General features: G+C 41.2%; 1 protein-coding gene across 5 annotated transcripts in view; it reads left to right on the top strand.

The window, feature by feature from the left end:
* SMOC1 (SPARC related modular calcium binding 1) overlaps positions 1-23,636 on the top strand; it is a 133,617-nt gene that overhangs the window by 46,813 nt on the left and 63,168 nt on the right. For all 5 annotated transcript variants that reach the window (XM_074824334.1, XM_074824336.1, XM_074824335.1 and 2 more), the window contains exons 3-5: positions 4,278-4,390; positions 14,706-14,805; positions 17,353-17,400. In XM_074824334.1, the coding sequence (XP_074680435.1) occupies positions 4,278-4,390; positions 14,706-14,805; positions 17,353-17,400 (261 nt within the window). The remainder of the gene's footprint in view (positions 1-4,277; positions 4,391-14,705; positions 14,806-17,352; positions 17,401-23,636) is intronic.

Raw genomic sequence — 23,636 nt, 5'->3', positions numbered from 1 at the left:
GAGCAGAGCATGTTCTTGGAGATTCCAGGTGTAGGACTTGTCAGAAATGAAGTGAAAAACAATGGGGAGAGTGAATAATGATTGACTCCCTGTGGGACAGATGGGCATGTGTTTGTAGTTTGCTCAGGTTCCATTTTTTTGCCTGTTTTATGCAAAGACACAGATCACTGGCTGGAGTAAATGGGTATGAATCTGCTGACTTCAGTGTAGCTGGACTGCTTCATGCCTGGTGGGGACCTGGCCTGTATATGAGACAGTTATCTAATGGAACTAGAAATAGTTCACAAGCTGCTTGGATCAATTTTTGCCCTTTGAGCTTTTGGTAAAAACAAAGTAGAATTAAAAATAAATAGTTAGATTTTTGTGGTTGCATCATATAGATTTACTGCTAGTGTTGTGTGGATGTCTTGAGATGTTTTACTTTGTATTAGTAGAATAGCTTGGGTCTTTACACCATGATGTGTAGTGTCAAAACTGCCTCTACCTGTTGAAGAGAGGATGCTGGAATTCTTGGGGCCTATTCAGGAGCGCACTGTGTATATTAAGAGGGACATGTTGGTCTCATTTGAATAAACTATTCATGGATAAGATCAACCATGGTAACTAGCCAACTTCATTGCAAAATCCAAAATGATGTGCACCTGCATTCTGCAGATTAGGCCACAGATGTCAAAAACATCACTTGTAGTTCACAATCTAGTTCCCAGCTACCAACTGAAGAATGAATTTTCTTTAAAAGGCAACTTTCTGAGCTGCAGTAGATCTGTCCTAAGTTTGAAGATATTTAAAATCAAATTATTAAACTCTGTTTTTAAAGAAGTCACCCTGTTTTGGTTTTTCACCTTATGTGAGGGGCGAAAGTCCTATTTAATCTGTCTGGACCATGAAACTGAAATGCACTAGTGGTATTCTGTTTTATAAGCTTGGTGTTTGATACTCCAGAGAATATTTTTAAGAAGAGGGAAGAAAAAGTTCTGAAACACTCAGATTAACAATCAAAATTCAGAATAGGGTATGTGAATCTACATCATAACATCAGGCTTTAGTAAAATTTGTAATGCATCTGATTTGGGGTGAGCTATTTGGCAGCTACTTTTTAACACTTGGCACTTATGTAATATTTTACATTTTCTAATTAACAAAGCAGAAATAGCAAGGTGAAGTCATCCCACTGAAATCACATGTTGACGCAAACATTATAAAAATACCAGCCTGTAGAGTGAGGAAGAAAAGGATTGACAGTCCTTTTAAAAACAAACTGGTAAATGTTGATATTAAAGGCACTGTTTTTACTAGAACTGAACTGTGAAATGACAGACAGAAGAGATAGCAGTACGCACATACCTCTCCAACCAGTGTGGTATATAGGTGGTTGTTCCAAGTCAAGGCTGTGAAAGGACTGGCATGACCTTTGGAAATCAATGAGGGAGGATGGGAGAAGTAATCAGGGCTGAGCATTCATGAACAGGAGAAAAATTGTCTGTCTTCTCTACCCTTCAGCAGCAATCTGTGAAGAGACATCACTTGAGCCAAGGGTTGAATTGCAACACAGGATGCTGCAACAATGATGAGCTCTTAAACGCAGTGGTGTAGTGGTGGTGTGCTACACAGTGTGATAGTAGAGTTCAATCTATAAAGGCCAGTTAAAATTGCCAGGAGGGACATAGTCACCTTAACAGTTACATGTTTATATTATCTTCTCCTTATAGTAGGGGCTTGATTGTGTGCGTGTTTGTCTGCTCATTAGACAAATTGGACAAAGATCTGAGTTAGTCTCCCTCTGCCTGGGCTCCTAATGTATTTGTACTACAGGGAATACCACAACATGTTTGTTCCTACCAGCTATGTGGTGAAGCATCCAGTTTCAGTCATGTAGTTGTGAGGGTGCCAGCACTGAAGTAGATGCTACGTGGAAATGCTTTATGCTTCTGTTTTATGTTCAGGAGAGGAACCAGATATGCCTGTCTGCAGTCCTGTATCCTCAGATGGAGAGACTAGAAAACACACTCTCATTTGTGACTCTGTGCTTTGATTGTCATGTGAGAAATTTACAACTCTTTTTTTTTTTTTTTTTTCACCTTATTACGTGCAGATCTGCATAATCTCTGCTGATTTTTTTGCTACTTAATTGTCTCCTGTGGAGCAGAACTTGAAGGTGTTTCTAGTCAGACAGCTAGCTATAAAACAGAAGGTGCAGCCACACCATCTGGTTTTGCAATAATGTCCTATGTCATGCCAAGCAAATTAGACTCTTAAGCTTGAACAGGAGATCTGCAGGTGATGGTTAGGTGTTCCATTTAACAGCATTGCCAGTGCTTCCTTTTCAGCTGAAAGAACGAGCATGTGTTGGAAGGGTCAGTACTGCTGGCAGGACCATCCTCCAGTGGAGGTGTGCAAACAAGGTCTGATCATCTGGTCACTTTGACAAGCAGGAGGAAAAAAGAAAATTCCAGTTTAGAGGTTATATCATGGTTAATTAGAAAACCAAATACTGCTTCTCTAAATTCAGTGTAAATTTTATTCAAGAAAGTCTTATTCTGTAACAATCTTGCTCTTTATACAAGCTCAGAATAGGTCCACCTGAGATCAAAGCTCTGTGTGCTAAGTGTTTTGTGCAAACACCCCACAAATTAGAGTCTAAAGATGAGTGACATAGGATCAGAAAGGACACAAGGTCATAGGGAGGTGAGGTGACTGACTTGTGGGTCAGTGGCAGAGTTGATACAGGCACTCTTGCTTTGTTGACCCAGTGCCTAAGCTACAGGCATCTATGCTGAATACTAATGCTATGAATAATGACTTTTTCCAAAGAGTAGGGTTTGATTTCCATAATTTCAGAAGACTTATGAAATCCTTCTTGGGGAGTAATGTAATATGTTTAAAAATGAAACTATGTTGGCAGACCAGAAACCTAGTCTCTTGTGTCACTAGTTGTGTAAATAAAGTACTCGGCTTGAAAGCTTTGGTCTCTGTCTTTATCAAAACTATTTATAGCCATGTCATTGGTTTCTATATCTAGATATGCTTAGATGGAAATTGCTTCTGTTGATACACAATGTGAATTCAGTTGATCTGAGAAGCCAGACTGGCTTTCTAATTCAGTGCTGGTATTGGTGATTTTGTTGTTGAAGTTCCTGTGATCTGTGAAGCAGAATATGGGATCTTCAGGGATCCAGTGGAATTTTTTTGTTAAACGCTGTGATTTCTGCGCCTGGTAGAATGGGAATTCAACCTTAATCACTCTGTGGTGCTGCTAAAGGATTCCGATGATCAGATTTTGCAGTTCCTGTACTGAAAATATTTCAGTCAGTGGATTCATGAGAGAAGGAAGAAGGTGCTAGTCCCTGTGTCAGTCCCATGGAAACAGATGTTTGCTTTTTTCTTCGTTTTCTAGACTGAACAGCTGTACTGTTAGATATCATGTTTTTAAATGTAAACACTGAATCAATCTGTATCTCTGCAGGGCAGAACTCTCCTCTTTGACCCATCAGTCATCAGTGTTAGGCTTATCTGGGTCTATGCTCTGTAACAGTGAGGTGGACCTGGAAGGGATTAAAGTCATGCTGCATCCTGCCATCATCTGAAATAACTGCAGAGCTGAGTTCTTAACCCCTTCAAGCTCTGCTTGCAGAGCAATGTTTTTTCTTGGAAGCAAAGTAGGAGAAAGTATAATACGCACCTGGCTGTAAGCACTGGGACTAGAGGTAGAAGTTGGCTTTCAGGAAAGCACAGGCAGTGGCATATCTACCTTATCTGAACTGCACAAAGGTGGAAGTTCAGATGGGTGGCTAGTTATTTTAGCATTTACTGGGAGTTGCTCAGAGAAGGAGATTTGCTGGGGCAATCCCTTCTTCCACGTTGCTCGCTTCTGGGCCTGAATTACTTGGCCTGTGCTCAGCCATCCAGTTTCAGGCTGTTAATATTAACACAAGCACAACTCGCTCTGGAAAGACGTTTCACTGCATGGACACTGTGCTCCAGCACTTGTTGGAAGCAGCTTCCAGAGCCCTTGGATGACCATAAAAACCTAGGAAATCAGGCAGCTCTTAATTTCCTGGCTCATAGTTTGATTGTCTAGGTTCATATTTGTCTTTGAGATCATGAGTGTGAACTCCATAACTGCGTCATTAATGTACAGGCAATGGTCCTTGATGCCTTATATTTGTTTGCTTGGGTTTTTCCCCCCTACCCCCCCGAGCTGTGTGGTGCATTTGGTAGCTTTTGAAGAGGCCAAATGGTGTTTGCAATCTAAGTGGGTTTTGCTTTCATCTTTGTAGATGCTGGCCAAAGCAAGTGTCGATTAGAGAGAGCTCAAGCACTGGAACAGGCAAAGAAGCCCCAGGAAGCAGTCTTCATCCCAGAATGCAATGAGGATGGATCATTCACGCAGGTAAAATTTCTATTGGCTTCCTCCAGCCAGGCTCCTAGTGTCTGCAGGAGATTCACTGTTAAGGCATAAGCCAAGTGATGATAGCAGCATGGGTGCACGCTCTGACTTGGTTAGGTGAAAATGTTGAAAGCTGGGGACTTGTTTAACCAACTGGAAGCTTTGATTTAGTCACGTACCTTAAGACACATACTTATGTAATGGCATCCACCTCCAACGTAGCACAGAAACAAATGGCATCAACCTCCAGCATAGCACAGAAACAAAAACAAGTTGCAGGGGAGGTCAATTTTTCCCTGAAGATGATCTGCAAAGCGAGCTGTGGCTCTCACAGAACAGGGTGGACCAAGGTGCTTCTGCTGTGCTATGGACCTGTGCTTCATCTATCCCAGCAAAAAAAGAATGGTCTGTTGAGCCTCTTCCCTCTGCAATGTACTTGTTAGTGACAGAGTCCTCTTTCCTGTTCTGTGCCCTGTTGTGGTTTGGGGGTCTGGCAGAGAGGTGATGAGACTGCTTTGTTTGAGTTTTTGATTCTTCACTGTTCACTTGCTGAAACTAAATGATGTACTGGGATTGCAGACGTGTTTCATAAAGCTGCTTCTCTTGAGAAGCAATTATCTCAGGCAGGGGTAGCAGAGGAGGCTTATGATTTGTTGGCTTTTAATACCTGTGAAAAATGAATAGTCAGTCCTGGTCAATGAGCATCCTTCAGAAACAGTGGGACTGGGAGAGGTCATACAGAATTCCAGAGAAGTTGAAGTAGTTATGGCAAAAAGAAAAAGAAAGCCCTTATGAAGGAGATTTTGAGAGTAGTAGTTTGCTGAGGCAGGGTAGAAATGAAGAGTGATACTTGGTTCTGTTACTGCTAGCTTATTGAGTAGTGTCCCAGTGCTAACTGAACTGGGTGTTAAAAATGGCTCATGTGCAGTTCCCTAACAGGTAGGAGGGGTATGCTGTCTGCTCAATGGGGACATGCATCTCAAATGCCAAAATCCTGCAACCCTGATGACCTCTACTTTGTGAACTTAGGTAAATCACACAACTTTTTTTGCCTTAGCTTCCCTATATCTAGCACTACTCTAGACATCTTGTGCCTCAGAGAAATTTTAGCATTCATTAGTTATTTTTTGCAAAGTCTTTTGAAGGTAAAAAAAGAAATTCCAAAATATAATCAATATTGGCTTCAAAAAGATGAGAAAGACAAAAAGCTTTGGGGTTGGTTCAAACACTTTATGATGCCTGGGGGAAGAGGAGAGGAAAGATTTTTCTTGTGATAACCCACCAAAAATTTTTATTGCCCCCCCTCAGCCTTACCCTCCCATTATCTGGTGTGTGGGAGTGTTTTTGTTTTGTTTTTGTTTTTAATGGTGAAGTGAGAAGTTTTATCCATCCTGCCAACTCTGCATACTTCTTTGGAGCAGCATCATATTTGTGTACAGTGTGGACCATCATGGGAAGGTGGGGGTAAGAGAGAAGGTCTCTGCAGTTTCTTGCAGTCCAACTATACTTTTAGATGTTAAAATTTGATTTTGTGTAGAGCTGCTCAGGTTATGTTGGCACTGGAGGGGAATACTTATAAAACCTAGCGCAGTGGGCCAACTAGGTGTTCCATTTTAAACTTCATAGTTCAAGAAAACACGGGGAAGGAAAGCTGACTTTCCAGTCTCTCTGTCACCTGCCCATCAACATCTCGGAGAGTAAAGTAGGGGTGAAATTTTTATCCTAATAATCTGGACTTGAGAGTGCTGTTGATAAAGCTTTGTTTCAGACAGGCTTGTTTGCAAGGTTGGTACCGGTGTCTGGATTGCAGAGCAGTTGCTGGACCTCTTTCCTTCACATTCCCTGGCCAGTGTGGATTGCCAGTGGAGGGGCAGCATGAAACTGCTTACAAAAACAGTGTGTTTTCAGCTGGCAGCCAAGTGATATTTCACATTCTTCCTCCGTTCAGTCCTATCTGTGAACACTAAAATGCTTTTGTTTTACCTGGCATGATGAAGGAAGCCTCTGATCTCTTTGTAGCTGGAATTAACTGGAATTCATATCATTCCTTGGATCATAAAAATACCCCACGTTCCACATACCTCAGGAACCAGCTTCATCATTTATATTGCAGCATTTAAGGTCACTGTCCCTGCATAAGGTGTGATTGAAAAACAATGTCTGAGGAAGCTAACTGGTTTCAATCTGCATTTGAGACAAATATTTCCTTTAGTTTCTGGTCCAAATTAATTAAACTTTGATTTTAAAAGGATCTATAAATTAGAATTTTGGTGAACAGTCTAAACAGTTTTTGCTTCCAGCAACTCATCAATCAATCTCATCTGCTGGAGGTGGTTTGGATACTGCATCTCTTGTGCAGAGAATTGGCACCCCGGGTTCTGCTCTGCAGGGGAGCTGTGTAGGCCAGTTCTTGAAGTCCCTGAGACCTTGCTGAAGTCAGCTCTGAACTGTTATTAGCTTATTCTGGTTCAGTACCCAGAGAGTTGCTCCATCCAGACTCCAACATCTCAGTTGGGAAGTCCAGAACACAGCAGCATCTCTCAATGAAGATTCCATGAAAAATACCCACCACGTTCTTCAACCTTGAATCCCCATCCCAACAGGAATATAAGCAGATGCACACTCTTCAGGGTATACCCTGTATGTAGAGCTGGTTAGGGAAATTTTTCCAACAACTTTCCCCCTTCTATGTCACTGTTATTGGAGGAATATTTTGGGTAGAAGAAAAATTCTGCTCAGAGGGGAAACAAAGATGCATGCATATATTTCAAATAGTAAATGTCTTAATTGTTATAGCACTCATTCAAGATGCAGATAACTTGCTTTCAGGTCTTGAGCTGACCCTCCTTTTTGTAGATGCATTCACAATAGGTGTTCAGGCCCACATCATTGTCCTTGCCATCAGACTTCAAAAGATCTGGGTTTTTGTCTAATTACTTGTTGGAAATTCTTGAAAGTTTTGCAGGAGTGAAAAACACAAACAGCACAGGATCGGGAGCTGCATTTGGTAGTGGTAACTGTATGTTCACAGAACCTGCTTGGTCTTAACCAGATTGAACTTTTGCTTTTGTGGTTTATCATTATCCTCTTGATTAGAAGCGAAATTGCAATCACTGTGGGTAAACACTGAAAGCAGCACTAAGTGAGGGTTTTCTGCTGAAAGTAGATCAAGTCTGCCCTTTCCAGCTGTGGAACTGCATGCAGTACAAAACTGAATTTGGAGCTGGTTGCAATGTAAATTGGTTGGGGCTGTAGGGTGGTGAAGAGAACACAGCTATTCTGATGTTCTGTGACCAGCAGCGTGTGCTGCATGGGGCAGTGGCTGCAGAGAGGAGACCATGCTCACCTTATCTCCTCCTGCTTCCCTGCAGTTGAATGTAGCAACAAGGGTGAAAGGGAGGAGGGTCTGAAGACAAAGACCTTGGTTTGTCTTGCATTTAAACCCTGTGTTAGAGGCATCCTGTGTGTCTTACTGTGGTTTTTTTCATTGTCTGTAAAATCTAGACTGAAAAGAAGTGTTGCCACCAATTCTGTTGCTTGGATGGCCAGTTTTTGTAGGCATGGCTAGTTATAATAGATTTTGTGTACTGCATGAAGGGGAGCAGGCACCTGTCAATTCACTGGTTTTCATAAGTTTTTCTATGCACCATGTGTGCTGCTCCCCTTATTCTGGGAGCTTGTGTATTGCAAAGATCTTATCAAATCCCTTTTTAGCACCACTTACACATGTAAAAATGTGGCATGGATTTGCAGCATGGAAGAGGTGGTGGCATTGCAGGCATGATAGGATGACTGGAAATCGTAGCATTGCTCTGGAATTGCTGTTTCTTCATATTTGAATCTGTGGGGATTATTGCTTCCTATAGCAAAAGCTCTCTGCACTTAGCCCACAGTAATGTAAGCATGCAGATAAAATTTGAGTTATTTGCAACATAAGAATGTTTGTTTGGTAGGAGTAATTTGATTAATTGCATAAAAATGTGATCATGTACTGTTGTGCAAAATTGGACATGACTAAAACCAATTTCTGTTCCCAAGACTTGCACTCTCCTTTTTGCTGTTATGCTGCATTTTGCATAAATGCCATTCCCTTTCCATGCTGAACTTAACCTGCTGTGATCTGTTCTTCATAAACAACAGGCTCTATTGGGTAATCTGCACACTTTCTTTTGCTGCCTAGTGCCATTGGGCTTGTTGCCATGGGCTGAGAGAGACTTGCATTCTTCATAGTTTTCCCCCAAGCAGTTTTTTAGAAAAGGTTGCTGAGGTTTTAAACGGGATCAGTTTCAGACAGATTAATATGAATATGAATAATGTTAACCCTGCGTTGGGGGTGTAGTCTTGTGGGGCTTTTTGTGGTGTGTCTTGCTATTTGCCACCACCTTCCCCTGTCTAGCTGTGGTTTCTTTTCCTTGCAAGTCTGCAAGTGGCTGAGAGCAAGTCTTCTTGGAGAGTTTCTTTGAGTCTAGGGCTCTCAAAACTGCAGCTGCCGGCACAGTTATGATGCAGCCCTGAGATTTCTCTTGAAGCAAGTGCATCAGTCAAACCTGTTGTCTCATGATGGGATCAGTGAGTGGGCTAACTGTGTTAGAACAGTTTTCCATAATCAGATAGCTTCCAGAGCACTTCCATGTCTGGTAATACAAGTCTGTTTGGAAAGAGTGATCTATATTATGATCCATAGCAATAGTTTCATTCTGTGCTATGCTAATGCGTGTACAAAGTACTGCTTTCTCCTAAGACCCACAAACAGACCCCTTTCCTAAGGTGTGGGGAACTCTCTCAGCCTTCAGTGTGACTTCATGATCCAAGTCCGTTCCTCTGCATTGGTTAGTATGGCATGATGCTGGGCAGGATTACAGACTCATTTCTTAATGCAGCACAGTGCTGCAGGGCACTGTGTAGACATGTCCCGCATTCCCTGGATGCTGTCTATTATTCCATTATTCAGTGCTCATACTCTAGCACTACTAAGCTCTCAAGGACTTAACCTTTCCATTCAGAAGGCAAGAACACAGTCTGTCTTGCTAGATTAAAGAAACTCTTTATTCATAAAGAATTTGGACTTTAATTAGTAGATGGTTCTGACTTTTTTTATTAAAAGACATCCCTCTGTAAAAGACTGTAGCTGGAGCTCTCTGAATACTGCTCTGCAGATTTGTCTGCTACTTTTGCACTTGTTTTCTTCCTGCAGCTCTCATTGTGTTTCTCATTTGTATATTGAGCTAAAGATAACCCATGGATGGGTAAGGAGGTAGCAACTTCAGTTATATACAGCATTTCTTCAAAGAAGTACCAGTCAAGTGAGAAAAATAACAGATTCTTAAAGCAGGAGTGGACATCCTTAAGGAAAGTGACAATGTAAGATCATTCTTAACTTTAAAGGGTCACATTCTGTGTCAGAAGCAGAGCCTCTCTTGGGGATCCCTCTCCTGAGCTAAAAATGTTATCTGTGCCAGAGTGTGTGTGCCCTTGACTGTGGCTAAGATTCTTTTGCCACAAATCACTTCTTTCCCTGGTTATATGAATAGTGAAATTCCTGTGGAGCAAGCATTTCTTGAATGGTGCATAGACTTGAGGGAGGTGGCTGCTGCATAAAGCCCTGGTGGGAATATTTGTCTGCACAACATCATCTGGGAAGAATTAAATGTGAACAAAAAAAGTGACAAAAATTATTAAAGGGGTTACAGTCCCAAAGAAGCTCAAACTTAAGGTGCAGACTGATTCACAGCTCCCTGAAATTGTCTGTAAAGGCAAGGCAGGCTGCTGACAACAGTCAGCTGACTCTTAATCTAGCAGAAAGTATCACAAGATCCAGGGTCTATGCAGTATAGCAAGGCACTGAAACCAGTACAGAGGCATCACCGCTTAGAGTTAGGATAAATAGCCATCAGGCCAGCGCGCTGATTGTGCGCCACTGACTTGGGTTCAGAGGACTTTCTAGATGAGTCTGAGTGGCTCAAACAAAGGAAAGGCTTGATTTAAGAATTGCTGTGTAACACTGCAGCTTCTGGTCTCTGGGTCAGGCCAGATGACCTACTGGCTTGGAACAGTTTAATTAGCTGTTTTTACAGTGTTTACAAGAAGCAGTTGGGTGCAGCCAGGGTTTGGAGCCTTGCATCATGCTGTGAGTGTGGGTAATAGCTCTGCTGCCTGCCCTCACCCTTAGCAGTGCCATTCAAAAACTTGGATGTGTTTTTTCATCTTTCACAGAAGTAATGCTTTGAATGCAGAAGGAATGTTTTTCTTCCCTTCTCTTCTCTGCCCTCCACTATGGAAGGAGCCAGGAAATGTTTGTCTGATCTGTGATGGGATAGGAATTGGTTATCAAACTCTTCATCTGAACAGCAGTGAAAGGCTAGTCTGAGCATTGCTGTTCCTGTGCTCAGCCCAGTGCTTGTCCAAGGCACTCTCAAGCCTCTGACAGCAAACTTCTTTCTATAACTCTGTAGAGACTGGTTTCAGCCATCACAGAATTACTGCTTTGCCTCTGTTCTCTCCCTCATGCATGAGCATGCTATTTCTTTCCCATTTCCAGTTTACCTTTTGGAAACAACCTCTTGATCCTCATTTGTCAAATGGCTGTAAAGGGATGCTGCTGCTTGCTCGTTGAGAAGCTTGGGACTGCTTGGGAATCTGGTTCTGGCACTGACAGTGATATACTGAAGAAACCCAAACTGCAGCTTTTTTCCCCCAGGAAATTAAGAGGCAGAGTTGTCTGTCAGTGACTACACTTTCAATATTTTTGTATTGTAATGAACTTGATGAGAACAGGTGTTTATCCATGCGGCCAGTGGCTAGCACATTAGCTGTTGTTTCATTTCACACATCGTAATGGCAGGGGGGAATAGAGGAGCTGCTGCTACACTCTTAATTTGGGCAATGGTGGAAGAGCAATTTTTGTTGGGCTTATCCCTCGTGCTTTTCATCAGTTGAGGCACAGTTGAGATGACTTATCTCTTACCCCTGAAAAATAGGAACAAAGTCATCCTGCACGATCAGGGATTTAGGTGCTTGCAGGGCTTTAAACTACAGTTTGGTTTTTTTTGAAAGTGTAGATGTTAATGGAGAATCTGTTGGGTAGCCAGAAATAAAACCTGCAAATCAAAAATTGATTTGCAGGTTTTATTTCTCTGATTCCCTGTTATGTAACTTAAAATGTTCAGCTGTTGGACAGGTGTATCTTAATTTGAGATGTCAAACTCTATCTGTCATGTGCTTTTCCAGCAGTAATGAGTGTTCTGTAGCTGCAGCTTGGTTAGCAATCAAGTTTATTTTATATACAAAATTGATAATGTATTTTTTTCTGACACAATGCTTAGCTTTAGAAGACTGAGAGCCAAAAAAAGTCAAACACACTTTTTCTAACATGTATGTTGATACAGCCCAAATTAACTCAATAACTGAAGATTAGATCTCTGCAGTAAACAGATGTCACTTTTACATGGTTACTCTTCTGATTATAACAGTATTTAAAAATCTTGCTACTATGAGAGTAGGATTAGAATGAGGTTGAATTTCAGGTAGAAGATTTAAATGGAATTTAGAAACAAACTCAAACCTAAGATCTTCAGAAACTCATGGGAAAAATTTAAAGTTAAAAACCTGAATTTTCAAGATTTCTTGCTATATGTGCTCTGGAATGAATAGTTGACGCTTTACAGAGTTTGTGTTTACACACACTGTTTAGAAAAGGTGCTGGATCAACTATGGCCTTTACATTTTTTTAAAATGCCATAGCAGTGTGATGTAACTGATGAAAAGTTTACCAGGTTTTCTTTCCCAGCTGCAAACTCTAGGCTGTAAGCCACTGTTGTTATGACACCTAAATATGCTGAGACCTGGTCAGGTATCATGGTGAGAGGTAGCATCTCTCAACATGAAGACATTCAGGAGAGCCAACTGCAGTGATTTTTGAGGCTTCCAAGGTGTCTGTTCTTCATGGGTGGTTGTTTGGCCTTTAGGGAAAGGGCTGAGATTTAGTTGCTGCTATTATCCATAGTAGGGAGGTCCTTTGGTGCTGCAGTAGAACCAGAAGATGTTTGTTGCAAAAGTGCTGTCAATCTGAGATTTCTTTTTTTTTTAATGGCAGCAGGGGGAAGAAAGGGTCATGGGATACCAGTCCAAGGAAGACCAGCATTTCTTAGCTTAGTTATTTATAAAATTACTTTGCTTTTATAGATGTAATGTGCTTGGCTTGCATAAATGAGGCTAGGTAATGAGTAGCTTCACTGAGATGAGTTGCATAACATGCTCTTAGTTAATGCATCTATCCTAAATTTATATCAATACATTTTTTGGACTCCTCTGCAATGTAATTTGTTTTTTTCTGAGGGCTTGGCTGAAGGACTGTCAGGTCACTAGCACTTAGATTTTTTTAAATGCTGGGTACGCTGGATTTTTTCTGTAATGTAACATGGAATGGCCTTGCCCTGTGAATTCAAGACCCTATCCTGGAATTTGTCTTCATCTCTGGGTAAGATTTTTACAATTAATGCTCAGATATAAAGATAGCTCCTTGTGCTGTTGGGAATGCAGTAATGTGCGTGTGAATCAGCAAAGGTAAACACTAAACACAAACCCAACCAGTTCCATCACACTTGTTTTGAATGTACAATTGATTAGATTGAACTATAAGAAATATTTTTCAATGTGGTTATTGCTAATTATGTTCACAGGACTTTTGAATAATTTGCAATCAATTTTGTTATAGAGAGAATAAAAATGAAAGTGTGCAGATAGCAGTGACAGTGACTTTAGTAACATGGGCACATGAGATTATTGTTGATTTTGGCTACTAAAAGTGAACTTGCTTGAGGCAAAATGATTGATTTGCACTTTATTAAAACCCAAGATAAACACGTGGTACCGTGTTATAATTGCTCTTAGATCATGTTTTATGGGATACTCAAAGCCTTTTAAAAAGACTGTCATTAACTCTCTGAACAAACTCTGCTACCTTAGGGAATCGAAGCCAGCTGTCAGCAAGGGGGAATGACTGGCTTAGTTCTGAAGGTTCCCTAATGAAGGGAATGGCACAAACACCCCATCATTCTTCTCTTCTGTGTGGCGAGGACTGGAATGGGATATTGGCTTCAATGAACTTGTTTGGAAAAAGGGAGAATGGGCAGAATTCAGTTTACAAGTAAAATAAAAAGGCAGTGTCTGAAGTTATCTAATTTCATGGCCTTTTTTCAGAAACATATTGAAGGAGCCATCTCTAGCTTGTAGTAACATAGGCATTTCTGTACCATTTCAAGATGCTGGAAGTACTGATGTGCACACCTAGCCACAACTGAAAGTGTGTTTTGCTAGAAAAGATTTTGGAACCTGTTAGTATTTACACAGATGCCTGTATGATGATTATTTACTTTTTTCTCAAGGGAAGTGAAAGGCATCCCGAATTTCATCCAAATGCTGACCACTCTGTGAAAGCTGAGGCAAAGGCTGTAATTAGATTTGTTAAGTTGGATGAAACTATAGTACCATTGAAGCAATATCTGCTTAGATGTTACTAAGACCAGTCTGCTAGGTCAGGATTTATCTGTTTTCACTTTAGAGGTCCACATCTGAACTAGTTATTCTGGTATCCTTCCATGGTGAAGGAAGGAACTGGGCAAGTCTAGATGTTTAGTTCAGTAAAGCTTTAAAGTTAAGCAAGGTGAGTCTTATACTGTGTACCTTTTGGCTCATTAGAGCCTTCATCAAATGTTCTTAAGTCCTTGTCAATACATAAAGAGCAAGCATGTTGGATCTTGCTCTTACTGCCTAGGTTGACATAGTAACAGGAGAGACCTTAAATCGGTCTGGAGAAGATTTGTTAACATAAGTCAGTGTTGTGTTTTTGCAGTCATGTTTACTGAACAAAATGCTCTCGAAATGCCCACAGATGCTGTTCTCAAGCAGCGGCTGGGGAACTGGGCCAGGGTGGCCTTTCCACATCCCTGCTGGGTTGCAGTGGGACAACTATTTAATGGTAAATAGTAAATGGGATTTAGCAGAGGGTGGAATGAGCTGAGACACAACTGCTGCATCCCCAAACTGAAGTGTTCTCAGCTGACTACTTATAACTTTTTTTGCATCCTGAATTGCAGCTAAAGGAGTTGGAGTAGGAGAAATAACCTTTCTATGGGGAGGGAGGTGAGGGTATAAAGAAGAGATAATGATATTGAAGATACTCTCTGTGTGACCTTCTTACTCTGAAGCATGTGTTTGTGGTGCGCCTGAGTTGGGACTTACACTAAGATGCTGGATTATAATAAAAGCGGTGAGTGATAGAGTGAGAAATGAAATGCCTGCTCTTTGTTTTATTAAACAGGTGCAGTGCCATACCTACACTGGATACTGCTGGTGTGTGACACCTGATGGCAAGCCTATTAGCGGCTCTTCTGTACAGAACAAAACTCCTGTATGTTCAGGTACTGTGGGAGTGGCTTCAACAAATACTAATTTGATAACTGAAGGAGGCTGGAGAGAATGCATCCTGTTGAGAATGCTTAATCTTTTCAGGTGACTTGACCAGTTTACCCAATTTAACACTGCAGCTGTACTTATATTTTCCTGGGTGTTTGCTGTCATTTGGAAGCTGCAAGGGATCTTTGACTGTGGCATGTCCACCCTGCAGTTAGGGTGCAGACACTCCTACAAGGCTCACTGAGGAAAACCACTGAGGTAACAGCCTGTGGTAGCCAAGGCAAGAGTCAGAGTGTTGCTGTGAACACCAAAACCAGAGATTTCTGTAACAGATGGGGTAATCTTTTTCCACGAGCTGTATTTTAACAAAGTGGTTCTCAGGATGTGTTTAGTGGGCCATGGAGTCATTTTGCCTTCAGAGTGACTTCAGTTAAAAGTTTGATAAGGTGGTTCTGTGAGAAACTGGTTGTTGTTGACTACTAGCCCCCAAATCTGGGGTCCTGCTGCTATAATGGATTTGGGTCTTCTGACCATGTTGCTCAGTTCCAGGATCCCCATGTTTGTATCGCGGGGCTGGACAGTACTGGGCTTGCACCGCAGCTCACAAGAGGGAGGTCCAGAGCCAGGCTGTTACTCATGGGTTTATTAAGTGATGTGCTTCTGGGCACTCAGCCTGACACTGCTTTGTCACTCTGTGGTTTACTGGACAGAGTGATCCTGTTTGCTTTTTTCTGCACCATTCACTATGGCAGTGCAAGGCTTAGATGGGAAGAGACTGGGCTCTAGATTTTCATATGGCCCTGATCACTAGTGTACAATCTAGCTTTGTGAGCTGTGGTGAACAGAGCTGCTGTGGCAGCAGCACACTAGGCACAGGGAGGGGTGGGAGGCTGTTCCATGCTGTTGGGAGAATTCAGGGGCAACACTACAATTGTGCTGCTCCCCTCACTCCCCTAGCCCTGCCTCAAAATAAGAACAAAAGACGGCAAGCATAGGAGTGTGTTTCTAACATGTTCAGTGATGCAGTATAGGCACTGCTGTTGCCTCTGGCTTCATGCTCTGCAATCTGCACCCCATGGGTGTTTAATGTATTTCTCCTCTTACACCTTTCAGTGTTTGCCCTTTAGATGGACGCATGACAGCAGTCAAACCTTTAGTTTTAGTTTTTTGGGTTTTTTTTAATCCTTCTCACCTTATTCAGTGTCCTCTTGGCTGTAGGGTGTTCTGTGGTAATAAGCAAACATAATGACTTGCATGAGGGTTTGAGCTGAGTAGGAGAACTGTCTGGGAACCAGTGAGTCAATGTAGCTTGAGGGGATGCTTGGTATTTCACAGGTACATGGAAAGCAAATAAGATTAATATCCTGTTTTAGTGTAAGGTGAAATGTTACAGTAATTTGGTTTAAACCTTAGAATATGACTTTCTTCCACCATTCTCAGTATATGGTTTTGCTAGGGCATGTTTTAGAGTTTTGCTGATCTGTTCATTTAGTTTTGAGCTGTTTATAAAATTGTGTTACTAGGAAAGTAAAGTCATGGTGTAGTGTTGGACATGCAGATGTTAGGCCTGTGACGACTAATATTGGGTATGTACTTCCTACTTGAAATTCACCAGTAGTTCTGTGATGAACTGATCTGCAAGTGAAAGTGCCTGGACAATAGAGTTTATGTCTAAGGTTTGTCTTGACCAGACTCTTGGACCTGTCCCAACTGCCTCCTTTTGGAGCTGACTTTGGATCCATGTTTCCTGAAGGATCAGTAATTGCTGGAACTGTTTAGTAATGGTGCACAGAAGAATCAGTTTCCTGGGAATAAAGCTATTTCAAAAAAGAAACAAAGAAAAAAGCTTGTCATAGATTTTTATACACTTTGGTAATTGATTTGTTCAAAAAGCTTTTATTATCTGTTCAAGTTTTAGTGGAAAACTGTGTGATGAAGCACTGAAGCAATCTGCAGAAACAAGTTTAGAATCATATATATATAGTGTGAAGATCTAAGTTATATTAAAAAACCTGAGATGTGTTCTATTCAAGTACATGCTGGATCTTATTCAGTGTCCCTTTTCAAACAGCTGAGGATGTTCAGGCGTTGGTTGAAATCCATTTTCTTCAAATTGTCCCACTTAATCCCTTTCCTTTAGAATACTGCCCTTGCATTCCCTGCACACTCTCCCCACCTGTTTTTGATTTGTTCTTCCTGACATTTGCAAACGAAAGAAGTGACTCCTATTGATCTTTCCTTCTTGCCCTTGGATTTATTCCAGGTTTCTTACTAGCACACTGCTCTGAGCTCTTTCAAATCACTGGAACCAGCTACTAAAGATTTCTTGTTTACCCTCATCCTGACTTAACATCTTAACACATAAAACTTCCTTATTCTATCCCAGGTGGTTGAAGCCACAGGCTTTCTGAATCCTCAACTGAGCTGTTGGCAAGTAAAACAGACACTTTGTGGGCTGAGATATTGGCTGTATTAATGTGACATTAGATGTTCTGTGTGATTGTGCAGCATCTAAATAGATGTCTTTTCTCTTTCTTTTTCCTCCCCTTTAGGTTCTGTAACTGATAAACCATCAAGCCAGGGTAATTCCGGAAGGAAAGGTGAGTGGAGTCCTGTGCTTCAGCAACTTGTTTTCTGTTAGCAGCTGCCCAGCCAAGTCCCTTGAGATAACTCAGAATCTGGGTTCCTCACTAGCTCAGTGTGCGAGGGGGCTTATGTGCCTTTAGACCTCCCCCCTCAATAGGAGGAATAAGATGGCAGTCTGTTTGTGCATTGCCCTGTGTGGTAGAAAATGGTGTGGTCTGCTCTGTGCTCATCAGCTGAGATGTAGTATGTGATGTAGTACAGCTTCCCATAGCGGTGGCGGGCACAGAATAACCTCTGCTTGTTCACCTTGAAGTTAACTACTGAGCATTTCTCAGTGTAATCCCTCGAGATGAGGAAGGCTATCGATGACTACTACACTGGGAGTCAGGAATGCCAATGTCATGATTGTGGCTTTATATGCATTGAAAGGTGGGTTTTTTAACAGAGCATAAAACCCTCTGGGCAGCTGGAGCAGTGCTGGATTAAACTCTATCTGTGCTTAGATACCTCACTGTTGTGCATTAGGCATTGGTCCTCCTTCTTTATACTCCTTTCTTCAGTCCTTGCCTTTCCTGAGCAAGGCACTAGATGTGCTGTTGTTCTCCTTCTGTGTGTATTTGTAGCCTTTCTTTCTCTGTGTCCCCTGATTTGCATTCATTGAAATAGTCTTGAGAGGGGTGACCACTGAAGTATACATTGAGGAGTAGTCAAGTTTGTCTTTAGGCCTTCTCCAACACCCTGATTTTCAACCCTTCTCCCCTCTACCCCCCATTCAGAGTCAATGTTTGTGTTTGTCTCCTTACTACAGGAAAACAGCACTGAATGCATCCTCACTTCTGCTGGTGAGGGCGAAGGCTGTTTCCTGGGAGAAGTTCCTGTTTTGGTATCTGAAGTGGGATTTTTACTGCTGACTCTCTAAGCCAATTTTTCCTGACACTTCAAACGCAGGGAAATGCCTACCTTGATGCCAACACTTTAATTTGAAGAACGTCTTCCATGCTGGGAGTGTCAATCCAGTCCTGAAAACACTTAACAGGAATTAGATTGCTATGTGCAGAGCCGTGATGCCTTTTGAGCACATCCACTCTCCAGTCTATGCTTGTGTATCGTAGCTTAGGAAAAGGTAGGCAGAAAATAGATGCAGGGAAAACTACTTAGATAAGACAATGTTGAAGCGTGCTTCTTATTTTAGATAAGGATATGTCTCTGTAAACCTGTAATTACGTGTTAATGTATAATTGGCACCTGAATGCATTGTTACCATTCTGCTAATGCAGTCATTGCCAGTCTAGCCTGAAGTACAAGCAAATCAAGTAGCTCTTGAAATCTGTATTACTTTTGCATGGGGGTTGTTTGTAGGCTTCCTACCTGAGTAGTCCTGGTCTGTTCTTCTAGAATTAGAAGCAGCTGACATTGGATTTCATAAGAAACAGGAGCAAAAGGGGAAAACATCTGAACTTGTTTTTCTTACTTCACTCTCTTTAACTCAGAGGTTGGAACATGCAAAAGAAGAGAACTGTAAATGGAATGAATTATCTAAAATTTGTAATATAAATTGATTCTCCTTGCTGCTGCTTGTGGCATCATGTTCCAAGAATGGTATGCTTGGTCACGTGGCTGGGGAAACATCCTATGCAGTAGCTGTCAAGAAAGGGAAAATGTTTCCCTTTGGGCCAGCATGCTTCAAGCAATCATGTAAACTTTCAGACCCCTCACATTCTGAATCTGTTCATACCTGTTGGAACCCCCTGCACAAGCCACTTCGGCCTTTCTCCATCATGTTAGAAAAATACTTGTGAGCAATTCTTAAATTTTTAAATTTTTAAATCAAGAGGGCTCTTAGAAACTGAAATTATTTGGTTTAAAATTTGGTGGATTTAGCATTACTTTTTCAATTAGTGCTGAATGCCTAATTTAAAAATGAATTTGGCTTTCTTATCAGTGTTTTTTCTTAAGTTACCTTGATTCAGAATTCCAATATTGAGTCCTTTTTTAATGAAGTTGGAAGCAAGAACAGCCTAGCTTCCTTGAAGCAGTGTGATTGCTGGAGGTCTGACTTCTCTGAAGACTGGTGGCTAGCCAGCGTGCATATAACCATCCATTCTAGCTGAGTGTTCACACTATTTCTGCAAAGACTGCCCTTTGCAAGATGACAAAAAGGGCAGGATGAGAAGGGGTCCAGCAGGAACTGGGTCAGTGATGACCCTTCTGTTGTAGAGGCACATCTTGGAAACTTCTGACATCACTTTGGGCAACTGCCATCTGACTCGGGAGCTTTTGGACTTTTCCCACTGCACAGCAGAGTCCTCTTTCCATCCCTGGATGAGGGTCTCTGAGTTAAGAAGCATTATCTGGCACAGAATAGGTGCTTACAGGAGGAAAAGGAATAGCTAAGACTCTGAAAAGTTATTTCTTTTATCCCACTCATACAGGAATGTAAAATATGGAACTAATAAACTTTGTATGATGCTGGTGCCTTTCAAGTCTTCAGGGCAAAATAGTTTTTTGGATGAAGGCTGCTCTGCCTTAGTGCAGATGAGTAGGCTTAAGCTGTTGGGTAATAAATGAAGATTTTACTAGCATATTAGCTCTCCTTTAGAAGAGACAAATTAATGTTGTAGGGAGAAGAAGGCTGGTTATTGGTAATAACTCTCTTTCTCCAAATGTTTTGGCCTCTTTTTCATCCTGTTTAGTCTTAATTTCTAGGGGTCAATAGGTATGATGGAGTCACCAGAAGATGTGAGATAACATGCAATTCCACTCACAGGCTCTCTTACTACTGATGAAAAGAAAAGGAAATGGCTTTATGGTCATATGGCTTGGCATGTAGTTCCAGAAGTGGCCCTGTGGAGCTTTCTGTACAGAACAGCAAGAGTGCTGGCAAGAAATCCTTTTTATTTTTAAATCCCATGCTCTGGTTGCCCATGTTTACATTACTGCTATTGCTGTATGATGCAATGCCAGTTACTCATACAATTTGCCCTGTAAGGTAATTTAAATCAAATTAAATTGGCACCAAACTTAAAACTTTAAAATAGGATGTATTGATTTGTTCTGTGTCTGAGAACTGCTCTGTTGCTGGAAGGCAGAGCAGACCTGGGCCTGGGGAGATGGAGGCATGTTCATATGAGATGGAATGGAAACTCAGGTTCTCCAGAACATGCTTGGTGTGTGGACTTTGCAGCTCAGCCTGCAAGTGAAGAACAAGTTTCCAGGACCTTTGTCAGGGAACACAGTTATTCTTGGGTGAGATTAGGTTATCCAGAACCTGCAGATTTCTGTTGCTGTCTGTTCCTTATTCCGGCTTGTTCCTTGTGCAATCCTTTCTTGTAAAGAGATTCTTGCACTAATTTACTTCAGTTGCTGCTTAGTTTGAAAGGCCTGAGCAACTTGGAAGATGCATGCTGTCGCCTAGAGGGCTAGATCTGCCCCCTCTCTCCCACTGGGAGGTTGTTAATGTTTTAAGAAGCAGTGAAAGGCATCCTTGGAGCCAACATGACTGGATTCTTCCCTGCCTAAAGAATGCAGAACGTTCCTTTCCAGCCAAAGCAACATTGTGCCGCACGTTTGAAACAAAACAAGCAAACATGAAACAAAACACAACTTTATTTTCTTTATCTGAGGAATGCTGAGGCTTTAGGAGCTCAAAGCTACAGATTTATCATATTGCAGCCATGAGTAGTGTCTTTTGCAGTCACCAAGCTTAAAAGTAGGCTGGTTAGGAGACAGAGGGATGTAGAAAGCAGCCATGTCATTGCTTATCTCCATAAAGTCACTTGGTCTTCCTTCTTAAAACTGGAAACTGAGTGAATTAAAAAATTGGAAATGAGTGAAGAGGGAAAAAAAAAAATTAAGTGGGGATGCTGGTTAATTAGTGGTTGTTAACTGTTCTGGACACTGTGAGAGGTGTTGATACCATTTTTAAATCAACTGAATGAAGGAAATGGGAAAGGAAGCTTGGTTCTTTAATCTGGGATTAAAAAATGATGCAAGTGCAGGGTAAATATGGGCTGGATAAACCCATAAACTCAGTGTCAGTCATGAAGAGCCTTGAGTGGGATGAACTCTCTTTTTCTTTCATAAAGTCTCTTGCAGTGTATAAAGTTCTAGGCCTGTTTTGACTTGCTTTGTTTCTCTGTTGCAAAAGCTGGCAATAGCAGCTGCAATTCCCTGAACCTGGGGCAGGTACAGTGATGTTGGTGAAATGTAAGCTCTGATGGCCCCACCGAGTGCAAAGCCTGGGTTGAGTTCGTTCTACATTTGCTATTTTACATGTAGACATGACTCTTGTATAGAGTTGCGAAAACATTTGCCCAATGAGTTTGCAGCCTACAAGAAAACACTGAAGCAATTTAAGGAACCTAAGATGAACAACTTAAAATTCCTGTCAATTAAACATCTAGAACTGGGTTCCTTTTTGTGGGTTTAACTGCGAGAAATGGACTTAAATACAGGCTTCATTGCAGGGAAAATCTCCGCTGCAGTTGTGGGCAAGTTGACCCATTGTGTGGCTCTACTCCTGCTGGTTTCCAGTAGTCTTACCTCTAGAAAATGTTAATAGCCTAGTTGTGCAGCTAGTAGACTGAGCAATTTGAATCAGTAATGAGCCATTAGTCTGAGTCAGTAATTAGACTGAGCAGTAAAGGGTGAACACTCTCCTCAGGCAAACCCAAGTGGAGGATGGCTTGTGCTGGTGGTAAGAGGTCAGGTGCAGCTGGCACTAATTCACCTGCAGTCCACTTGCAGAAAGGGGAGAACATGCTGCCTCCACAGTGGTTAGTATGTCTCAGAAAACAGATAATATCTTGACTTAACTGTCAAGTTGAAATGTGACCAAAACCTGAGACTGGGTCTTTGGTCTTTACCTTCTCCAGTTCTTTCTGGATTCAACCAGGTACTGATCAAATCTGAAACAGAGCTGTGCAGTTACACAAACCAAGCTTCAAGTGCCTAATTATTCCTGCCTCTCCAACCTCATAAATACTGAGAAATGGTCTGTGATGTCTTTAGCAGCTTGTGGAGGATATAGGAAACCTTCATCAGTAAGGTGAAAGAAATACAAATTTACTGGAGCAGCACGAAGTCAAGTGATGATTCTAGCTGTTGAATACCATCTTATGATGAATTTCTTGCAGAACATTAGCAGGTACTAAGTCTGCGGTGCTACCCAAACAATTCTTCTGGATCCCTTATGTTACATACTTATTTTTAAATAAATAATATACTAGTTTATAAGTCTGTATGAAAGAGAATTTTTATGCAGAAATTGCTTTCTGTTTAACTTTGTCACATAATATTCCTAGACCAGAGCTGACATGTTTGTCAGGCCTTTTCTGGTAAAATACACACAAAATGTGTGCATATAGTTTGCTTCTGGACAGAGCTGTGTGGAAAGTCAGCCTGTGCTATGCATATATAAGTCTGTTTCCTGAAAGCAGCAGATTTGCTCTGCATGTGCTACATGAATGCTCCAAGCCCTCTGGATGTTCAAAAGCTTGATTTGTCCTACCACGTGCTGATGGTGACAGTTTCTCAGTCTACCCTGATAAAATTTAACATGGGGCAGGAAATAATCTCTGGGAGAAACATGAATGTGTGCTGCTTTTCATGAAAGTGGGATAAAAACTCAGGTGACTGAGAAGTGATTGAGAGATTAGTGCAACAAAACTACTGTCTTGCAAAGACCTGAGTGGCCTGTGTATAAAAAAATTCTGTAGATGGAATTTGTAGCATGCAAGATCTGGTTTAGCTTATATGTATATTTCCAAGCAAATTTAGCGGTGGAATTGGAGTTTGCTTCATTATTATAAAAATAGTTCTGTAAAAAATACCATTACTTCAATTAGTAGGTTTGCCAGTTCATAGATATTCAAAATTCTGTCTGGTTCCTATCACTATCCCTATACTGTACCTAATCTACAAAATTGTTTATTAAATTCAAGTTAAATGTAATTGTAGAAAATAAGTGAATTTCACAGGTACGGCAGGTTGTAGTTTGCCAATATTACAGATTTTATAAGACAGAGAGAACCCAGCTTTTAACTGGGAGTTGTGATCAATTTTTGTGAGAACAAAGGAATGTAATTTACCACACTGTGTACACTGGATCACTTTTCCAGAACAGAGCAATATACTAAGAAACAATCAGATATATCTCATAAGTCAAACAGATTTTCAAAATATTAAGGTTTGGAAGAAAAATTCAACCTCAAATTTGCTACATAAACAGTAGAATTAAAAGCAATCCTTT

This window comes from Strix aluco, chromosome 4 (assembly GCF_031877795.1).
Source record: "Strix aluco isolate bStrAlu1 chromosome 4, bStrAlu1.hap1, whole genome shotgun sequence".
Classification (NCBI taxonomy): Eukaryota; Metazoa; Chordata; class Aves; order Strigiformes; family Strigidae; genus Strix; species Strix aluco.
This window is presented reverse-complemented; position numbering and strand designations above follow the sequence as displayed.